General features: G+C 36.2%; 1 protein-coding gene across 1 annotated transcript in view; it reads right to left on the reverse strand.

The window, feature by feature from the left end:
- The window catches only part of SATB2 (SATB homeobox 2), a 227,402-nt gene that overhangs the window by 93,966 nt on the left and 109,775 nt on the right, over window positions 1-23,661 (reverse strand). Inside the window, exon 7 of the mRNA XM_036745121.1 lies at window positions 10,791-11,263. Coding sequence (XP_036601016.1) covers window positions 10,791-11,263 — 473 coding nt within the window. The remainder of the gene's footprint in view (window positions 1-10,790; window positions 11,264-23,661) is intronic.

The raw sequence follows: 23,661 nt of genomic DNA on the forward strand, positions 1-23,661 counted from the left end.
TTAACTGACTGGTAAATGTTTTGAATTGGATGTCCTATAGGCATCTCAGACTCAACATAGCTATAACAAAACTAATGATCTTTCCCCACCACCCTTATAAACTTCCTGATTAGAGTGGAGAGTATCATTCTTATAATCACCCAGGTTTAAAATTTCAGTGTCATACTCAACTCTTCATTCTCCTTTACTTCCTATGATATAAGCAGCAATTCACAAAGTGTGGTCTGAGGATTCCTGAGGGTCCCTGAGAGTCTTTCAAGGGGTCTGTGAAGGTCAAAACTATTTTCATAATAATACTAATACTGAATTTCTAATGTGATAAATATTGCTATCTATATCTTTCAACCCACATGAATTAGAGTTCTTTGGGGTCCTCAATAATTTTTAAAAGTGTAAAATGGTCCTAAAAAAAAACTTGAAACGCTAATCTAATTACTCAAAAACAAACAAAAATGTTTTTGCATGCAACAAGAAAATAAGATACACAGGCAATGGGGCGTAAAAATTTATCTTGCCCTACAAGAAAGGAAGGGAAATGGGGATGGGAGGGGAGTGGGGTGACAGAGGGGAGCGCTGACTGGGGAACAGGGCAACCAGAATATACGCCATCTTGGAGTGGGGGGGAGGGTAGAAATGGGGAGAAAATTTGTAATCCAAACTCTTGTGAAAATCAATGCTGAAAACTAAATATGTTAAATAAATTAAAAAAATAAAAAAAATTTAAAAAAGAAGTAATTACTTGCCAAATCTTGTCATTCCTGCCTATAAAACTCTCATCTATATTTTCTTTGCTCTATTTATACTACCAATGAATAGGAATGAATATGCCTACCCTAAAATAATAACAGATTAATGATTTGCAAAATTATATACACATATAATATGCTTATATATACAAACATATATAAATATAATCTCATTTGATCCTCACAAAAATTGTGACATAGATACTACAGATAACATTTTCCAGTTTTATAGGCGAGGAAATGGATGTTTAAAGAGATTATATGATTTTTCCCATGGTCCCAAACCTAGTAAATCACTGAGGCAGGTTTCGAACTTAGGTCTTGCCTTCACTTGATCTACTTTACCATGATTCTAAGATAATATTAGCAAGGCAGTAAGCGCAAAATCATCTGAGCAGAGCCCAAATTCTTAGGCCAACCTCTCAAAAGTAGAGCCCAGATTCTTAGGTCGATTTCTCAATCCACACTAGCGGTTGCAAGCTGTGTCTCCAGAGGGTAGTTACTACTGCTAGCAGGGACTTTGAGGGCCTGGAAAATGGTCTTCTAGTAACCATAAACCTTCACAGGTGTGCTTCCCCCACTGAATACTAGTTGATATCAATTAGCCAGCCAGATTTGATTAGCTTTTAGTTAGGGGTAAGGAAAGTAGTTAATATGAAACATCCCCTTCCTAAAAAAGTCCATGACACATTTTTTCATAAGTATATGTAAAGTCCAGGGGAAAGTGGGATCACACTTCAAACACATGTGGCAAAGGGAGTAACTCAGAAATTCTTGTTCCACTTTGGCACTGTTTAGCAGTCTCCTGAAACTCCCTTTCCTCCAGGTGTCTAGCTGTTTGCTGATGATACAGACACTGCATCAGATGTTCTAAGGACACTACTAGGATGCCAATGGGAAGTCTGAAATCTTCCAGATCTTTTAAAGTTCTCTGTTCAAGGGCATGGGGGGGGGGGGGAGGACAGAGAGAGGCTATTTTCTTCTTCCCTGATTCTTTCTCATGAGATTGACTGGAACTGATATATCCTGGCTTGACACTATAATTCCATAATCAGAATTGGTTTGCCTTTTAATACATGTCCCACAAGGCATGACTATGGTTCCTTGGTCCAAACCTAATATATGCAACTTTGCTTCATCTAATGGCCTTCACTCCTTCCAGGATTCCATCAAGGATTTTTTTACACCTAATTTAAAATGCCTTTGATTTATTGATTGATTCAATAGAGATGTCTAGGCCTCATTCACCACCAGTCTTATCTCTGAGTGATTCAAGTAACCTATGCCTCTGTAATTATTGATGTAAGGGAATGGAATACTCCTCTTACACTAAAACTGTGCTGTGTTGTAGTGATGGCATTCTAAACCCAAAAAGTGTTAGCAAATGATATCATCACCTAACTAAATTGTAACTTACAACTCTCTTTGAGCAAATTCAATTATATTTTTCCTTGTCTGCATTGCTGATAACTAAATTCATTTCATTAATATTACCAAATGCACATTTAAATCCATTACCAAATGCACATTTAAGTCCAGAATAGAATTATCAACTGAACCAGTAGACTAGGTTAGGAAATTTCTTTGCTTACTTTATATTTTTATGTAAGTAAAAACCAGTACTTTTTTAAATGTTTTAAATAGTTGGGAAGAAATACAAGTGTATTATCACTTATCTTTATAAGGATTCTAGCTTATATCCCAATATAATATCAGTCTATTTTTAGATATTTGCCCTTTTTTTTAAAAATGTGGTTGTAAAATTATAATCTTACACACACACACACACACACACACACACACACACACACTCCCTAAAATTTGGGAAATTGGCCAATTAATACAATAAGAAACCTTTCATACCTATGATATTGGTCTAAATCTGAATAAATGATTAACAGAGGAAATCATTATCACATGGTGGAGAATCCCTGATTTGTGAAAAATAAGCTGATAATCTCCTCATGGCAAAAACATAAAACCACATACACAGAGGACATCTTTGCCATTTTTGTGAAATCTGAATTTGAAGAGGAACATCAATTGACCCCTTTATCCTTAAAGAAAAGTTCATGTTGGTCAGAGTGGCAATAATTTCCTAGGACAAAGTATAATATTTTTTTCCTTCCTGATGATCCTGTTGGATTCTAAACATAAAGAACAGATTTTTAAAAAATTTTCTTTCTATATTGCTACTAATATATTCAACTTCCTACTTCAAAAGTATTTGGGCATGTTTAGTGTTTAGGGCTATCAGCCTATGAAATAAAAATTCTCTCTAATCCAGGTAAGAATGTTCATATATTTATAATTTCTTCTTTTCCACTGACTTCATTTCTCTGCCTACAAACCAACTCAGGATTTCCACTACACTATACTATTCAGCTGAGCTAGTCCCTTAATTTATGTGCCCCATTTCTGCATTTATTTCACTGTTATTATACAATAGATGCTCCCATTTCCTCACTATATCTTTGCAATTTGGTTTCTTATCAAATGAGTAGCTTTACTATGAGAAATGACAGAATAGAAGGTGCTAAGATTCCAAACTACAGAGTGCTAATGTAATGTCCTGGGCATACAATTTTGTACATTTGTGTCTTATTTTAGTAAATGTTGCTCCTTGACACCTCTATGTCTAATAAATGTACAGTGCACACGGGAATGCAACAACCATCTGTCCTTGGAGGATTCAGAAGGGACAAAGTAGTCTGCTTAAGTCTATAATTGTTGGAAATGCTCACTGCAGATGTGCCTCCTTGGTATTAAAATGCCTACTAATTTTTATTACTATTGTTCTTCAAGCAAATAAAATAACATTAGAAGCTTAGGGCAAATGATCTCCAAATTCCCCTTCAAATCTAAATCCGATGAGCCTTTCGCCTACAAATCTATATCTGCAGTTCCACCATCTCTCCTTAGTGCTAGATCAGCATTATCAACTACCTGGGAAACATTTCCATTTGGAAGTCCTGCCAATGTCTCAAACTCAACATGTTTACAAATATAGAATTCTACTCAAATCTGCATAATTATTTTGAATTTCTATTTCTATTAACAGCATTCTCATCATCCAGATACAAAACTTGTAATTTTAAACCTTCTTTCTTTAATTGTATATGTTCTTTTTCATTGTAAATTTAATAATCAATAAACATTAATCTTTTGATATACAAAACAGTATACAATCAATCACTAAGTCCTGTAAATTCTGTTTTTCCAATGTCTTTTGCATTCTATATCTTTCTTTTCCTTCCCTCTGCTACCACTCCAGTTCAGGTACTTTTAATTTTTTGCCTTAGACTATTATGATAGCATTCTGTCACTCTGTCTCTGCTCTCTCCATACCCCAAACTAGTGTAACACCACTATCAGATTAATCTTCTTAATGCAAAAATCTAATCACCCTTCTCCACTCAAATTTATATATTAAAAAAAAACATCAATGGCTCCCTATTGCTTACTAAATAAAATCTAAATGCCTTAGTCTGCCAGGCAAGTCATTCCACAATCTGGCTCCGACCACCTTTCCAACTTTATCTCACTCTACTCTCCTAAACACACACACCAACCCATACACCAGTTAAATTGTATTATTTCTCAGTGTCTGAACATACCTACTACGACTGTGCCACCATTGTGCCTCTGGTCTTATCTTTGTAAATAGAAGCGCTTACTCCCATATCCCATCCTGTTGAAATTTTTATTCTTTAAATATCAGCTCCAGTTCTATCTTCTTCATGAAGACTTCCTTGATCTCCTTAGTTTTAATGTTTTCTCTCCCTTCTCTGCACTCCTTAGCTTTCTTATGCACTAATGCTCTAGCTTGCATTAGGTAATCTGTCTATATATGTATGTATATACATATTGTGTGTGTATGCGTGTGTGTGTGTGCGTGTTACTTCTCCATTAAGTGGTAAGCTCCATGAGGGCAGGGATTGTGTCTTCGTTATATTTGCACCTCCCTCAGTGTCTTGTACCCAGTAGAAATTCAATAATTATTTGTTTTAGTCCCAAAGGCCAGTTAACACCTATTTCTCCATTGAGTTAACCAAAAAGGAGCGAGTTTGTGAAAGTCATAGTTGTAGTAAAAGCACATTTAGGCAGTAGGAAATAGAGTGTCCAAGTGAGGAAACTGTGAAGTAGGAAATAGCATGGAACCTCCAGTTGGATCACCATCTTGCTATCAGATGGTGATAGTTCCTAGACTTTGCTATTCTGGAAGATATTAATACTAACATAATAATCTTTTTAATCTATGAATTCAAGCCAGTGAGTCTGAAATGAAAGCTGGCTATTTTCAAAAGCAAGCAGTATCATGTCTTCCCAGTTTATTAATTTAATGTTTTGGAGTCAAAAGCTTGTATATTATTTATTTTGAAACTCAATAAAGTGTTCATGCCTGATCTGCAACATTTCATATTTAGAATCAATCTTTCAATGGATGGACTTCCTTTTCCAAGCAGGTTTTCACCTGTGATCTTATAACCAGAGCACTGGACCATGGAGTCAAGACTCCTGCGATATACACCCATCTCTGTTACTATGTGACTTTCTCAGTCTCTGTAATGTGATTGACTATAGGGAAACAGTGATATCTACCAACAGATATCATTTGGTAATAGGGTTTGAAAATTATGCAAGAAATTTTCTCTTTCTGTATAATTTACAAGTGTAAAGGATTTAGTACTGCATTAAGCAGACTACATAACTAAACAAAAGGGTTCAAAGGCATCTTCCCTAAAAAAACAAACAAAAAGCTCCAGTTGACATGCTGGGATCATAAAATCTTCATTTTATCCCTATGATTTCAATATATTTCCACACATTACTCCTCCCAAGGGCCCTATTAATATGTCATTTTCAAATACAAGATGTTGATCAAGGAAGGCTTGGTGAAATCTTAAGCTTTGGTAATTTGGGGCATGTGTATGACACAAACAAATAGTAAGCAAACAATGAACATCTTAGTGCCATCTTAAATGAGAAATTCAAGTTCCTTGCTTTTTAACATAACTGCCAGCTTCCATGATATCCAATTTTCCAACTCATTGAAAATATTCTCCAGTTGCTGTGTGATTTCATAAATTGTATTTGTGATACTGGCACTAAGTTCCTCTTAATATGTGGTTTTGATGAATAAACAGCAGCTTTAATATGTTCCCATAAAAAAGCAATCAAACGAGGACAGGTCAGGCAAAGGAGCTGCATGAAGAAGGATTTTTTAACACACTATCAGAGTAGACCTAGGATGCATGTTTAGTGCCAACTAAGTGATTATTTTCAGTTACTAAAGAAAAAAGAGATTCCAAATTAGTGACTCTATTGTTACTGAATAACAGTAAACTTCTGCTTCTACTGCAATCGTAACATTAAGAAATTGGCCCAATGAGGTTATCCAGTACAAAAAATGACAATTAAACTTGTGACATGCTAAAGTTTTGGGAAGTAATATGAAAGTGGACAGAGAGGATAAGGCAACAACCTTGAAAACTATCTTGTACATAATTCAGGTGTTTGCAACTATTTTATCAAGCAAAAACAAAAATAATGTAATTGTTTTTACTGATAAGATAAAAAAGGACATCCTATAATAGTACTAGAATATCAGAATCACCTAAGTAATTTACCTCAAATTTCACTTTTCTGACATTGTATTACTTTGACTCACATGTGACAAGGCATTTTTTCCAATGGATTTAGCATAGTTTGGATCAAAGTGTCCTCAATTTCATTTAACAGATTTGTTCAGATGGGATGTCCTGAGGGAGAAACAATGCGAGGAAGAAGGGATTTCTGTGCATCCAAATATGTAGGTCATTGGATTTTCAAATAAATTATAGAATAGTTTATCTATTAAGCAATCTTCATCATACATATTTTATGAAGCTATACTTAATTATGGGTTAATGTATATCCCAAAATCACTCTACAGTAAAATTAAGCCCTCACACAGTCATAAGACTACAATTACTAAAAACTGTATAGAAAGACAAGGGGTCAAATAATTCAAACTGAGATGCTATGATAAAGTAGGCAAGTAAATTACCAGAAGTCCATGGGTCTAATCTGTAAAATGGAGCATGTCAAACATACAGAAATTCAGACTGCAGAAAAGTCAGAGTGGTTGGTTTTAAAATGCAACCCTAACCTAGTGTGCTAGCACTGGCCTTCAGGTTTCTTTATTCCTATTGACTTCATCAACGGCATTATTGACCGGACAGAACTATTAAAAAACTATTAAAAAAATATGACTTTGCTTACAGTTTGTTTCTATTGTTCACATGCTCCAAAATCTAGCTAGTAATATTCCCACAAAGTTGGATATTCAGATATATTAAGATTTTTTTAAATTTTAAATGAATTTTAACTTTAAATGAAGGCTATCACATCACCCCAGATCCAATGCCTTTTTTAGGAGTGAGTGTTAAAAGAAACATATGAAGCCTGAAAATTATTTTTGGTTGATTCTGATAAAGCATATCAATCATTCTTCAAACTCAATGTGAGATAAAGTAGATTACTATTTCTACAATCCTCCTGAATTATAAAAAGATCAATGGGACATGCAAGTTATAGATAATACTGATGATGATGTTTTCGGTTTGGGTTTTTGCTACCCCGTGTTTCCTTTTGCAATCAATAACATTTTTGTACAGAGGAGAACCTAAAGATGAAATACCATTATTCCCGCCAAAAATAGACTACAGTGATCTGTGATTCTTGAACAGAGGATACTACTTGAACTGAAACCACTGGACATATCTCACTTTGTCACCCTGACACAAATGCTTGTGATATTATCATTCATATAATCTACAAATTTTATTGTTACTGCTTGTGTGCATGACATAGTATTATAGGTTCATCATAATTCCATACTATCTCATCATTTTTTAAAATCTGTTATGCCAGAAATTCATCTAGCATTGGACTTCGGAAATAGAAAAAACATGCAGGTAAATTTTTCATTCAAGACAAATATAAGGAAAATGGAAGGAAAGCCAGAATATGAAATGACATTCTGCTGAAGCACTATGATATAAATGTGGGTTCTAATCCCTGCTCTGTTATTTTTTAGCTATGTGACTTTTGGCAAGTGATTGTATTTCTCTGTCCCTCACTTTCCTCATTTGTAAAATGAGGTGGTAAGAGTGAGGTCCCATACAGCTCTACATCATGCTGTTCTGGTACCCAATGGCACTAACCTGAAGCCTAAAACTACTCTGTGATCAAGGGTCTGATGATCTCCCAGATACTGCCACGTAAATTGTATGAATCCTGTACCCATATTATAGATTTGGTTTCCTAGTATGGTGGCTTTCAGGATTGTTTATAATGTGAATTTAGTTCCCCAAGGCACTGTTAATCAAGCCTGATGTTTCATATTTCTCTGAATTTCCCTTCCCAAAAACAGAAATTCCTTATTTTTATCTTCTTTTTTTAGACAGTATATATTTGTGTCATCAAATTAAAGGAGATGATATAAGGGGGAAAAACATAACCCATTATATTAATAAAAGCTAGCTTTATCTGACCCCACAAAGAATCAAGGGTAGAATTTGCCTGAAAGTGTGGGTGAAGGGTCAATTTCTCAAACAAGCGGTATTTTGGGGATTTTTTTAAAAATTAGACTTGATTGATTAAAATTCATTAAAGACAGTCTCTGGGGGTAAAACTCTATTAATTAATTTTATTATTTTAGATCATTATTTAACTGAGAGGGCTAAAGAGACATGGGTCAGATTTACAAGGAAGCATTAGGCTTAATTAAACACTTCATCTTTGCAGAAATTGCTCCTTCGAAAAGGTTGGCTATCATGAATAAATATACTTTGGCTAAAGTGTTTTTGAGAAAAACAGGGAAGCATTTTACAATGCTATATTTTTAAACTGTGAATATTATGCACAAATTTTTTAAACTCACCATAGTTTGCCTTTCTATGCAAATATCTAAAGGATTATGGAAATATGAATTGTTCAGTAACAAGATATACAGAGCATTTTATATTAGACTTGATATTAGACATATGATGGATATTACTGAACTATTTCCTGAACCTCCCAATGAATTAAAAGCATATTACATTAAATAGCAAACCGCCTAAATTCAAAGATCATAAGTTGCTATTGGTGTCCGTCGAAAATAATAAGACGGTTTTTAATTCTCAGTGCTATCTGAAGATATGAGGCAAAGATTCCTTTCAAACAGGAGTTATACTTTGTTACTATTCTGTACTGTACTGGCCCTTTTCCCCCCTTGAAGGTATTATACCATATATAAATAGCTGATTATACTAATTGGACTTCTCATGAAAAGGAGAAAAATTTTAAAAAAAGCTTGGTTTCCTGGGGCATTGAATAGTCTCATTTCTACTTACTAAAATTGATAGTAAAGCTCAGTCATAAGCTCAATGACTTCCTGCTTAAGTTCAAAATGTGTCATTCTGTCAATATCATCTACCTTGATTATGTCAAGCTTTATACACAACACACAACAGGTTACGATCCTCATGGGATGAAAAGCCCTCCTAAATTAAAAACAGAAATTTAAAAGGAAATACACATACATTCCTATCTCATTTCCATTTGATACCTTCAAGGTTAGTCCATGAAGTCAAACTCACATTGATTGGAAGTGATTTTTCTGGGTAAAGACATATTAAAATTTTAATTGAAAAAAGGAAAATAACAAAACTGTGCTTCCACGATTCAATCAGAGCTTTATAAACTTGTCATTTTCAAAATGGTAATTCCCCCCCAAAAAAATCATTAACCCATAAAAATGGACAAAAGATATGGGCTAGGAAAGATCTTCAGGAGACCAAACTACATAACCACATACCTATAGGGTCTTTAGACGTGCCTCATTCCATTTGAATAAAAAGTATTGTACACTGTATTCTAACTCCCCAGTTATTGACTCACCATGCTTCCTACACAATAGCCATCATCCACAATTCCCCCACCCCTCTCCCAATAGCTTTGGATGTTTCCCTGGGTCACCTGACACAGAACCGAATTTCCACACCACTTCCTCGTCAACTCCTTGCTATCTCCAACTCTAGCTATGGTCCAAAAATCATTCCCACTCTTTCTACATCGCCACCCCCCGCCCCTGCAACCTTAGAATCTGCCCCTTGGTCTTCATTTCTGATAAGTCAGCTTCACCTTAAGCCTCTCTCAAGTAATCTCTATACTCGCACCCCATCCTCCATTCACAGATTCCCTTTATCTATTGTCTTCCTCATCTTAGAATGTAAGAACCTTTGTTCTTGCTTTTGTGTACCCTGTGATTAGCACAATACCTAGAACATAGTAAGCACTTAATAAATCTATTTTCTTTAACTTATTCACCTATCTTTTAAAATTCAAAGCAATATACAACCATGTTTCCAATTTTATATGTAGCCAGCATATAAACAATTTCAAATAAACCTAGAAATAAATGTGGATTTATCATGAAATGCTTCTTCTTGTATATATTTGATAACTCCCAGAAGTGAAATAAAGGGGCATATTATAAATGTAAAAAATACAAAATTGGATTCTAAATTCATTCTTCTGATTTTAGTTTGAGGATAGTTCACCAGAGTGGATTGTAAAAGCATTATTAGAGAAGACTGTAATCTTCCTTAACTACAAGTCTGAGGACTATAGACTAAAATGATGCTGCTAAAGGTCTTTAGAGTCCTTTAGTGGAGAGAAATGTGGAAAGCAATTAAAAGGAATATTCGTAACCTTCTTTGAATTAAACTCATTATCAAATCATCTAAAAATTCTTTGGGGAAAAATTTTTCAATAATGAGTTTATTATGATTTTATATTATGTTACCATTAAATATAACCATCATATGGATAATGTGAAGCCACTACATATGGATATTTAACTGAGCTAAAAATCTACCTCATTCATATTGAAGGATTTATAGCATTTGTGTCAGACTGTCACAATTTTTTCCGGGCATTTTCTTACCACAGAATGAACCGATCATGTACCCCCTTTAGCATTTGTGATACAAGTGAAAAAACTAAAGAAAATACCTGTGTACGGTTGAATGCCACTCTAGCAAACACAGCTTGGGAAACACTGGCTCTCTTCAGCTCATCTCTGACTTGCTGGTAGATATCCGGAGAAACTTCAACTGAAGAGTTTGTTGGCTCTGGCTTAACTGCTCTGGGGATGGGGGGATGATTCAAGAACTGTTGGTTGATGGCTTGAGGGTGTTGGTGAGCCAATAGTCGGCTGACAGCTATCTGTTGGTTTATCAGGTGGGCCATTGCTATTTGTTGCCTTACCAATTGTGGACTGAGCTGGGGAGAAAGAAGACCAGGGCTCATGATGGGTTGTAATGTGGGCACTTGGTTCCGGATTGGAGTACTGTGGTGAATTTGGCTATGAGGAGACTGTTCATTAGTTTTTCCCAAGGTTGCCAGCTGGTTCATATTTGGTAAATGCATTGGACGTTGGCCCAGAACACAATAGTCTGAAAGGTTTTCTCTTTCCACTCTTTCCACTGTCAAAAGATAAAAATGAAATTTTGTTATTTTAAATCACATAGTTGCTACCAAAATAGCTAATATTGAATTATCATGCTTTTGTCTTATGAGTATTTCAAATAGGCTTCTTTTTTCTCTACCTAAAAATGTGTGCAAAGGTAAAGAAAGCACCTTTAGAGTATTGTAAGTGAAAATAACTTGCACCCACATTCAAAAGTCTCCTCAATTTAAACATACTAGAAAAGATTCCAAATCAAAACTACTGACTGCTTTCATTTTGTTGAACACTAAATATTGGTATTCTAGGAGAAAAATCTTTTAGTAACCCCACATTCTTTGACCCAATACTAACCACTTTCTAAAATTCAATATTTAAATTTTCAACAACTTAATCATCTTCTATGATGTTTATTCTCTCCCAATATGGCAGATTTAAGCCAAAGAATATTCCATCAGTAAGACAGAGAAGTGATATCCAAATATTCTGTAGTGATGAAACCTTCTACTTTATACAAAGCTTCAGCAGAACCCTTGCAGTATTTTTAAAATTTAAATGCTTACTACTCTATCGGCTGACATAGGGATAATTTTTAAAAACTTATATTTCAGATAATTTCAATAATTCATATTATCATAAAAATAACACATATACAACACTTAAAATACTTTCATTATATTCCTGTGATAGAGGTGGTTCAAATGTTACTATATTCATTTTACAGATGGTCCTAAAAGTAGTAAATGCTGGTGTCAGGATTTGAACTCCAAAAAAACTGATTCTAGTGACCATACCACTACGCAACCAGGTTCTCAGATCATTTTTCCCCCAGAATGTAACCATGATGCAAGCAACTTATTTAGTAATAAAGATGTGATTTCTTGTGATCAATGAGTATTCAATCACTGGAAGCAATAATAAATAATAATGCCCCTTAAATTATTTTTAAAAGACAAATATTATTTTTCTTTTTACTTATAGAAACACATTTTGAGGGGTTGTTTTAGTTCACCTTATTTTTCCTTTAAGATTTTGAGGATTTCATTTTCAGATTAACTATGATGTACATAAATGCTTTTCACAATTTTGCTAGAACCCTCAGACTTTAACAGAAAAACAATCTCCTGCTACTGTGCATCAGAACACTAGAAGAAAACCTAAATTGGAGATGATACCTCTAGTGATAGATGCATTTGGTAATTAAACTAGGTTCAGAGGTTTGTTTGTTTTCTATCGTCAGTATCTTAACTATTTTTTATACTTCAAAATTCTTTTAAATTCTTAAAAAATTTCCATAGGGGACAGAAAGTTTCTAATAAAAGTTTCTTGTGTTGAATTGGAGGCAAAGAGCAAAGACAAAGCAGGGTGGGATAAATTGCCTTTCCAACTTTATGCATACCAGCGTAGTCAAGTTCCAAAAGATCATGACATACAGCATGGCAAGGGAGCAGCAGTGATTCTACTGTACAGCAAGATATGTGCATGGTGAGGCCATTCAGAGGAGCAACACACTGGTTCCTAAGACTGTAGTAACCCTCTACGCTTGACAATACGAGAAATGGCTCATTGACTCTCCTCCTAGTGGGAACGTTTGAACTATAGTGAACCTACGTAAGTTTGGGGCCTCCTTAGCATCGATTGGCTCAGGGGAGTCCAGAAAGATTTTGTTTCAGATCAGACTTCACAGGACTTAAGTCATGTTGCTGACTGGACATTCCAAGTAACTTAAGAGACATTATATTACAACCCCTCCAGTTCACATAGGGATTCTTTCAATCTCCCCATCTGGCCCATGAAAGCTACGCCATATATAGGGTTTCAAGGTTATAGCAATTTCTCAAATTCCTATAAGCCATTTGGTTTTACAAAGTACATTCTTCATAACAACCCTGTGAGGGAGGTAGTACAAGTATTATTTGTCCCACTTTGCAGATAAGGAACCTTAAGCTCTGAGATGTTGTGAGTCCCATCCATGGTCACCTGGCTACTAAACACAAAAGCAGAATTTGAACGGAGGTCCTATGAGTCCAAATTCAGGGGATTAGAACAAATGTGCTCCAGAACTGCTCCTAAGCATTCAAATGATTCAAGGCTTCTAAGCTCATACGTGATTAGCTAGAAAGTGAAAAGTCTGTGGGAATTAGTTTAAATTACTAATGAGAGTGAATTTTCTTCAAAACTACATTCCATTTCAATGATTTTCATAGCACTTTAGATAGGCAAGAACATTTTTTAAAAATCAAGTTATATCAGTGACTAGTGTCAATATAAAAAGCGCACAGGGAAAACAAAGACTTACTTGGGTGCAGTTTTTCCCTGAGTTGTATGTAATCTAAGTTGTTTATATAATAACTTATTATACTCTTAATGACTATTATTCCAAAAATATGAAAGCAACTTCCTCCTTGCATTCATGTGTATTACTTTGTCATAACCATTTTTCTTTTTTAATCTATAAGTTCAATTATTAAAAAGAAACTACTATGAAATTAAGTGGAAATCTGTTATTTTAAATAATAGTCAATTTGATTCTATTTTATATTATTACAGTAACCTGTGATTACCAGTCAGTCATATCTGAAAGAATCAAAACCATTTACAAACATATCATTAGTTCTCATGAAAGCTTTGCTAGGCAAGCAAATTAGCTATGTTTTACTATGGAAATAAGAAGTAAAGGGTGAGGTTCATTGTTTAGGGTCATCCTATCAATTCACAGTTGTAATGCAAATTTTTAAACACTTAATTAGTAGTTCTCTAGATACATAGTAAATTCTCAATTAACTAGCTTCCAAATAACCAAAATCCTTTATTTACCAGATTAGCACTGCCCCACCCCCATTCTCTTCTTTCAAAAGAAAAACAGATTGGCAAGAGAATATTTTTAAAAAAAGTTCTATTCTTGTTGTTCAGTTGTTTTCAGTCATGCCTGACTCTTTGTGACCCCATTTGGAATTTTCTTGGCAAGGATACTGGAGTGGTTTGTCATTTCCTCCTCCAGCTCATTTTACAGAAGAGGAAATGGAGACAAGCAGGGTTAAGTGACTTGCCCAGGGTCACACAACTACTAAGTGTCTGAGACCAGCTCTGAACTCAGGAAGATGAGTCTTCCTGACTCCAGGCCCAGCACTAAATCCACTGTGCCACCTAGTTGTCCTATGTTCTATTATAGGATATATCTTAAGGTCAGTGTATATGCAGTATTAGCTTGTAGCTTTAAAATTATATAATTTTTATTCCCTATATGATCTAGAACAACAGAGGTACTCATTAAGATTTGCTCCTCGTAGTGAGACACTATAAAATCCTGAATTATCAAAGACAGAGCCAATGGGGGTAAAAGATAATATTATTGTGGCAGAAAAGTGAACTAATATATTTATAAAGATTTTCAGCAAAAAAATTAAAAGGGGGGTCAAGTTAAGTTTTAAAAAAAACCCTCAGAGGATTCTGGGAAGATGGCAGAATAGGTCAGAAAATTCCAAGCTCTCAAGATTTTCCCCCACAAAAGAGTTAAAATAACACCTTAGGGCAAACAAAGCGTGGGTGGAGACAAAGAAAAATAGGGCACAACCAGGGTTTTCCTGGGACAGTTTGAGAAGATCTGAAGAGAAACCCCAGGACTAGGTTTGGTCCCCAAGAGGAATAAACATCTCCAGACTAGGTTCCGTTTTAACAACACACCGGGAAGCCATTTAAACAACTAGCAGCAAACCCTGGAATTAGTTGGTTTGAGAGACTACCTCAGCCCCAGCTACTGGAACTTTTCACCCCGGGATAGTGAGGGGAGTTGTGCGTTTGAGCTCAGGAAGATTGCGTGAACGTCTCCTGACAAGGAACTCCAGACTCACCTGTGCGCCAAAGAGCAGTGGGGGCGAGAAAGAACCAGCACATGCCCGGTGAGTGCAGAAGCAGTGAGACAGAAAGCCCCTGGCTGTGGGCACTTACAGAAGGTTGGAGTTTGGGCTATGGTTCCAGGCTAAAGGTGAGAACTAAAGATCTGGGGCAAGAGGCACCAGTTCCCATACCCCAGGGCTAGAGGTATTACTACAAAAAAAAAAAAAATACACAGACAAAGGAGAAAGAATCTAACTATAGAAACAACCTATAACGGGAATAGAGATGACCGGGCTTCATCTTCAGAGGAGGATATGGAAGTTAAGAAACCCCCAAAGAGCAACGTCAAATGGTCGTTTGCCCAAAAAGAATTTCTGGGAGATCTTAAAAAAGACTTTAAAAATCAAGTGACAGAGATAGAGGAAAAACTAAAAAACTAAAAATAAAAATAATCCAAGAAAAACAAGAAGGTTAGAAAGTTCAATTGTGAACATGTATGTACCCTGATGCTTATCATTATTACTCAGAAAAAAAAAATCATGTTGTCATTTGACTCTTCAAAGCCATGGTTTTAAACTTGCATATATTTAGGGAAAGCTTCTGCTAGTTCATCTTTCATTTTTCATTTTTGTCCTCTGAGATTATTGCAACTTCATAAGAAATTACTTATTTCTTCAATTTAGAATACTCACACAATGAGCATTTAATCTTATCCAAAATAATATTAGACAGTTAATTTCATATTCCTAAAATTATACAAGTGGCCAATCCCTTGCAAACTCCTTGAGAGTAGGGATTGTTTCATTCGGTGTAGTATTTGAATTCACAGTACATAGCCTGACACAGAACAAACTCATAATAAATGCTTGATTGATTGATATCTGCCTGTTTAAATGTTTTATTGGCCTTCATAAGGATATAGTAATTACAGTAATTAACAGGTTAAATTTCCTAGATAATTCCAACCTGATTTAGATGTTCTTGCCAAAACACCTAGTATTTCTCATTGGTTTATAAAGAAATGGAATTATTATTTTAACTTGTCATACTTTCCTCACATTCTTTTCAACAAACTTGAGCTGGGAAGAACTCTTTACCAGAAGATAACAGTAGGTTCTGCAATTTTCTTGAGTAAATTATTTAAGCTTGGCCCTCCCTAGGTTTGACTTAACAATTCCAACTTGACTCAGAGGGCTGGACAAACAAAAAAAAATCTTGTAAACAGTCATAAAACATTTGGAGCTTTATCCACAAATGTTTATATACAAACACAAAATAATTTTCAAAACTTCCCATCAGACCTTCTTATTTGGTTTGACTGAACTCAGCTCCCTGCACTTCACCTCAGAGTAAGTAGAAGATTTCAATCCCTGGGGAAAATATAGATCATTTCAAAAACTGCCTTTTAAACTCATATTAGGACACCTGGTCATGACCCATCCAGCCTTACAATGGTGTTGTCATAGTACACAATTCTTTACTGGCTCAGGAAAAAAGAAACTTACCAAACAGACTCACTTGGGAACTCAATAGATCATGATAGGGAGGATTCATCCCCAAAGCCCAAGCCCAAGTCCAAGTTTTGACTAACTCACTAAGGAAAATAAGGTCAAGAAGAAGACAGTCTATAGCCAGGCACAGTTTCAGAAACTGCATGCCAAGTCCAACCAGAATTGATATACTAACCCCAAACAGATGCTGTAACTGTACAGAGAAGCAGGAATGACCTACAACCACAATACTTACCAGATTCCTGATCCATCCCTGAGGAGTCCCAAAAGAACTCAAGCTATTGTCTAATCAATCACTTCCTGGCAACAGGATTATAGAGGATAGATTCCTACTTGTCCAATGAACAGAAAAGATAATGAATGCTGGGATTTCTACTCTCATTTCAACCACCAACAAACAACTGACAGCTCAGTTCCCAAATGGTGATCATCACCAAGAAACCATTCCCACTTATTCTAACCCTGAACTGCAGACTGGTGGAATCCAATAAAGCTATGAAATGGACTAATCCTGGAATTTGTGCTCATATGGCAACATGATTAATAGGAAATGAATAAGAGAAATTACCAAGTCTGAGATTTTTCCTCATTTTAACCACCCACAGTGGGTCTGGTTTATAACCACTCTGAAGCCAACTCAATGATTGGTGAATGCCTGCTTATAATTTTGGTATCATCAGAAACTACAGCCATGCTGTTCATTTTCATTCTGCCTCTCTCTCTTATCTACTGTGGATGACCCTACTCACACTGGTCATCATTTTCCACCTGGCTGCTTTCATCACTAACTCCAGAAACTCACCTTCCTGCAAAATAGAAGCAGCTCTAAGACTCATAGCTCAGTCCCTAAAGCCTCTGGGGCATCCTCGGTAGAACAGTGGATAGAGTGCCAGGCCTAGAGTTAAGAAGACTTGATTTCAAATCCAGCCTCATTTATGAGCTGTATGAGCCTGGGCAAGTCACAGAAAATTTGTTTGCCTCGGTTTTCTCCTCTGTCCACTAAAGATAATAATAGCACCTACCTCCTAGGATTGTTGCAAGGATCGAAAGGGATAATAATTGTAAAGTGTTTAGCATAGTGCCCAACATACAGGAAGTGCTATATAAGTGTTAGCTATTATTATGATTATTTGATAATGATGACTAGAGAGCATGAATGGTAGATATAGGAAACCTCCTGCCAGATCCTTCATTTAAGGAGTCTAAGGCAACAACTGGCTGAAAGATTTCAATATACCCCTTTTCTTCTCCCCTTCCTCCCTCCACTTTTCAGCTTCTTTTTTATGTATTGTCTTTCCCCATTACATTGTGAGCTCCTATGAGCAAGGATGGTCTTTTGCCTTTCTTTGTATCCCCAGCACTTAGCATAGTGCCTGGCACATAACAGGCATTTAGTAAATGTTTATAGCCTGGTTAAACATGAAAACAAAAACTTTCCATCTACGATATTCTATTATCCATTTCTATGGCTTTACCCAAATTGTCTGTCCCTCATAACTAGAATGTACTCCCTCAACATCCCTAGTTTTTTAAAAGGCTCAGCACAAATGCCACCTCTAACATGAATTCAATAAAGCCAATAAGCATTTATTATATCCTTTGAATTGTACTAAGTACCAGCAATGCCTTCTTTTCCCTCCAAAAAAGAGCAAGAATAGTCCCTCCCTTTAAAGAGCTTCCACCGAATGGGAAAAACAATGTATTCATAAATCAGTGTCTACAAGATAAGTACAAAATTGATGGAAAGTAGACAAAGTCCTCTGAGAAGCCTTCTGTGATCCTCTGGGGTGTGCAATAAGGATCCCCCCCCCCATATCAATAAGTATTTTGTTTACATCTTTTATGCCTCAATAACAAATTATTTTTATTACTAGTTATTTACATACATATCCCATTTTCCTATAAGACCATATAGCTCCATGAGGACAGAAAGAATACCCTATATATTGTTTTTATAAAGCTCACTGATCTACAAAAAAAAAATGGAGGCTTAGTTGATCTATGCTATGAGTCTTAGAATTCTGTCTATAGGGCACCAGATATTTATAGGAAAGGAGGAAAAAGTAAAGTGTCAGTTGAACAGCAGATTGTTTTAAAAGCCATAAAGAATCCCCCAGCTAGTTCTGGACAAAATGAATGAGTCCTTCTCATTCAGACTGAATGATTCCTGGCCCCTAAAAACAAGTGATCCAAACCAAATGTATTTTCTCCCCTCTAGGCTCCTGTGCATGTTATTCTAATTGGCCCAAAGTTACTGCTGATTAACAAACAAACCAGAGATTATCTTTCATGAAATGTGAAAGATAAGAATTGAGAATTTTCCTTTTCAAATACCTAAATTTGAATTTCTAAATTTAGGATCCAGAGGCAGGTCACTTATTGGACCCTGCTTCTCTTATCACCTCAACAATATATCTAGCTCATAGCTCTTCAGCAAGCAGTCATGTTGGGGTAAAGGGAAGGTAGTGGTTTTCATAAGATAGTTTCTCCCTATAATACTTGCCTCCTCATTTGAATGCCTTTGAAAAGGACATAAACTTTTCTAAAAGCACCTTCCCCAAAGAAGATATTCTCACAGTCGCAACTCACATGTACAAAGTGCTTTCAGCTTTTCACAGATCACTTCCTTCATGACAACCTCCAAAATGGGTAGTTCTGATTATTATCTCCCTTTTAGAGATGAGGAAACACATTCTTGGACAAGTTATGGGGCTTGTAAATTGAGGCAGCTAGTAAATAATCAAGGAAAAATTCAAATACCCATCCCCTGACTGCAGAGCTATAACTCTTCCCACTGAGACATGGTACACTATAAAAGCCTAAAATTATCAATGGAAAGAAAAACTTTATGGAGGATCATAACTGTTTTGTACCTAGAATTTTGTAAGACCACAACATTAATAGGTGAAAGTAGCAGGTATTAATTAATAAACTAAAAATGACCCTTAACTAGCTATGTTAGGAATAGAACCCTAGGTTTTTAATGAAAATATTTACACTGTGGCTTTTTGCATTTCCCCTGAAATGTAACTGTTTTCAATTTTCAAAAGCAGTTCTTCTGACTGAAGAGGAAGTATCTTTATGAAAGTTTCTCATTTAAAAGACGGAAAAGGGAATACAATGGTTTTGATTAAGGAAAATTTAGGGAATTTCTTTAATAAAAAACATTTCCCTTATCCTTTAAGGTGCTTATGAAAGTTTAAATGAATCATCATACATTGGTACTAAAGGTTTCACTAATATTATTAGCAGATACCGTACAACAATTATAGAATGCAATAAATATTTATCAAGTAACTACTATGTACAGACTATTGTGTTAAGCACTGGGAAGATGCAACATTTGGATAAGATATAGTATCTCGTTATACCTTTGAGAAGTTTACCATCTGGTAGAAGAATAAGGCAAAACTGAGATACGGTAGCTATAATATATAATCTTACATATTAAGTGCATCAGCAAGTTACCCCATCCCCCAAAAAATTATGAGAATTATGAAGACAAAGGCCATCATCTATCAAGAGTAATAGGAAAGGTATCAGAAAAGAACTAGTATGGAGTTGGGTTTTTAAAAATGGGAAAGAATTCAATAAATGAAAAATAGGAGGAAGAGTATTAACATAAAAAAAATAGCCTTTGGGAAAGGCACAAAGGTATGAGAACATATCTGGAAAACAGAGTTTTCCAATTTTCTGGACCTGAAGAAAAGAGAATACTATGAGACATATAATAGGCACCCAATAAATGATGGCTAACTGACTGATACCCCTTCGGTATCACTGCCTTATGGTGGCAGAGGAGATTGCACAGCTCAATGAAACTATGAGCTATGCCATGCAGGGTTAACCATGCTGGACAAATCATAGAGCTATATTCTAACAAAAGGTGATCCACTGGAGAAAAAATAGCAAGCCACTCTAGTATCTTTGCCAAGAAAATCCCATGGACTGTATGGGGCCTGGTGTGTTATGGTTCATGAGGTCACAGAGTGTTGGACACAACTAAATGACTGAACAACAACAAACTGATTCAGAAGGGTGGAAAAGTAGTATGGCACTGGGTTGTAAAATACCTTGAAATTCCAGGCAACAGAGCATGGACTTTAACTTGGGAGGCAGTAAAGATCCACTGAGTATTTCTAAGCAGATGAGTGACATAACCATGTCACTGGTTAAGGAAGATCACTATGGAAGTGGTAAGAAGAATGAACTGGAGTGGGAAGAGCATGCAGCCCATTTAAGAGGCTTAAGCAATAATTCATATGAGAATGAAAGCATATGTAAGCGTGATGGCAATGAGAATAATGGAAGAAACAGATATTGTGGGGTTGGAATTGATAGGATAAGGTAAATGACTTTATATGAGAGGTAAGGAAAAGTCAAAAATAATCCCAATACTCCAACTAATAAGATATGGTGAATCTATTATCTCCTGAGTTTACAGAAAAACTTGCATTTAATACCCTGAGTAACCTCCAATCAGAGGACGAGAACAAAGAACCCATCCCAAAGCCTCCATTTAAAGACAGCTCCTAGGCCAATCATCTCTTCATTTGAACTGGATCCTATTATATCCTCCAACCTAGTGTCTTCCCTGACCCCCCTCTTTTTCAGTTTCCTTTCATGTGTTGTCTTTCCCCATTAAACCATAAGCTACTCAAGGGCAGGGACTATCATTCTTTTGTGTATTGTACTTCCAGTACTAAACATAGTGTCTGGCACATAGTAGGAGCTTAATAAATATTTACTGACTGACTGATTTCACAACTATCATAGAGGTACATTGGAAAAATATTTTGGAGCAAAACCTCCATTTTACAACGAAGACGCTAAGCCTGAGAGAGATTAAGTGACTTGCCCAGCTGGTTATTAGTGGTGCCAAGACCAGAAGCCATAGTAACTTTGCTTGGCACAGAGAAAGTAAGGACTGCCTGATTTATGTGTACATATATCTAAAGAGAGAGTCAGATAAAGATATACTGCAGCTCAAGTACAGAACAGGAATCTAAACTGTGAGTACACTAGTTAGCATATAGATAAGACTTAAAGAGAATTAACACTAAATAAAAAGGAAGTAATTCTGTCCTCGTCTTCAAATTCAACAGAATCCTATTATGAGGCCAGAAAGTTGCACAAATATCCTCTAATAATGTTCTCTGTTTTGCTTTGAATTTATCAAAAATACAGGTATCTTTATGTCTACAAAGCCAAAGAGGCAACTTAATAAATGGTTGTTGAATAAAACTGAATGGAATTTCAGAGTGTCAGTCCATCAATAAACATTTATGAAGTGCCTACCATATGCTAGACACTGTGCTAAGCACTGGGGATACAAAGAATGGTAAAAGACCCAAGGAACTCACGCTCTGATGGGGGAGACAATAAGCAAACAACTATGTACCTGAGTCTGATGATGAATAACCCTGAATAGTTTTAGCGAATAGGTTTACAGGCTGATAAATTCTGCCCAATCTGCAAAAAGGTTAATTTCTTCATATCTACGATTGATATGTGTACATGCCCACATACATCTAGAAGGTAAAAAAAAAGCAGTGACAGATTAATGTATGGCTTCCTCCAAGAACTCAGTGTAGCATATTCTAGAAGATATGTCATTGAACTAAGCAAGGTTGGGGGAAAAAATGTGAATTTTTTATATCACAACCAAAAAAGTCAGGACCACTGACTCAGCAATTTGACTAGATTCGCCATTTGAATAGTGCCTGTAAAAACATGGACAGCCATTTGTTCCAAGCAATCCAGATGCCTAGCCCATGTAAATGAGCATAAAACATCTGACCAAAGCTTCCAGCTGATGTAATTCCATAGCATAGTTTTAAATTCTGGTTGGTTAGTCATGCATTTTAGAAATTTATTTTAGTCCTTATCAGTAGGAACTATTGACTATGTGTATACTAATCTCAATCTTTCCTTGTTTCATTTACTAAAAAAATTAAATTGCATATTAAAAAAGCTAGTTTTCAAAGACGTGATTTAAAGAACATATTAGGGGTGGAGCCAAGATAGCAGAGTGAAAGGAAGGACTTCCTTGAGTTCTCCCCTAAACACCTCCAAATACTTGTAAAAAATTACTCTACACAAATTCTAGAGCAGCAGAACTCACAAAAAGACAGAGTGAAACAAATTTCTAGCCCAAGACAACCTGGAAGGTTGACAAGAAAGGTCTGTTGCACCAGTCAGAGAAGAGCACTGTCCAGTGTGGGCCAGGCCCTAGCAAGCCTGGAGTAGGCCTCAGGGGACTGAATCACTGGCAGCTCTGATGGTTTCCAACCTTCTCAGCCCACAAATGCCAAAGATAACTTAGAAGGTCAGTAAGAAAGGTCTGTGGGACCTAGGTGAGAGAGAAACAGGGTCCAGCTCCAGCCCCAGGGCAGTGCCTGAGGTGGCAGCGGTGGCAGCAGCAGTGGCTGCTTTCAGAGCTCTCAGCCCACAGATGGTGGGAGGATCAAGTAGATGATCAGAGGGGGATTGCAGGGATCTCTATGTCAGCGCTGAGGCAGGATTCTCTTGCTTTGCCTTTAATTGGATCTGGGTCGCAGTCCTGGGTGGCAGTCCTAGGGCAAGAAGGAGTGCTGCTATGGCAGAGCTTGTGGCAGCAGCAGAGAGGGAATCCTCCTCATAGTTCCAAGACAGAAAAGAGTGCTTTTAGGCACTCATAGACCAGAGCACAGACCAGGACAGAAGTAAATACCTCTCCTTTGATCATACAACCTTGGAAGAACTAAAAATTTACAAGTCCCTAGAAATATCTCTAAAAACAGCTAGACAAAACCCCTGAAGCTTGAGACTTTGGAAGCAGAGTCCTACCTTAACAAAAAGCTAAAAAGTCAAGTAGTTGGCTGGGAAATGAGCCAACCACTGGAAAAAAAAAAAGCAGACTACAGAATTTTACTTTGATGGCAAGGAAGGTAAAAACATATAACCAGAAGAAGACAACAAAATCAAAGCTCCATAGCCTCCAAGAAAAATGTGAATTGGTCTCAGGCCATGGAAGAGCTCAAAAAGGATTTTGAAAATCAAGTAAGAGAAGTAGAGGGAAAATTGGGTA

Source organism: Trichosurus vulpecula, chromosome 2, assembly GCF_011100635.1.
Source record: "Trichosurus vulpecula isolate mTriVul1 chromosome 2, mTriVul1.pri, whole genome shotgun sequence".
Lineage (NCBI taxonomy): Eukaryota > Metazoa > Chordata > Mammalia > Diprotodontia > Phalangeridae > Trichosurus > Trichosurus vulpecula.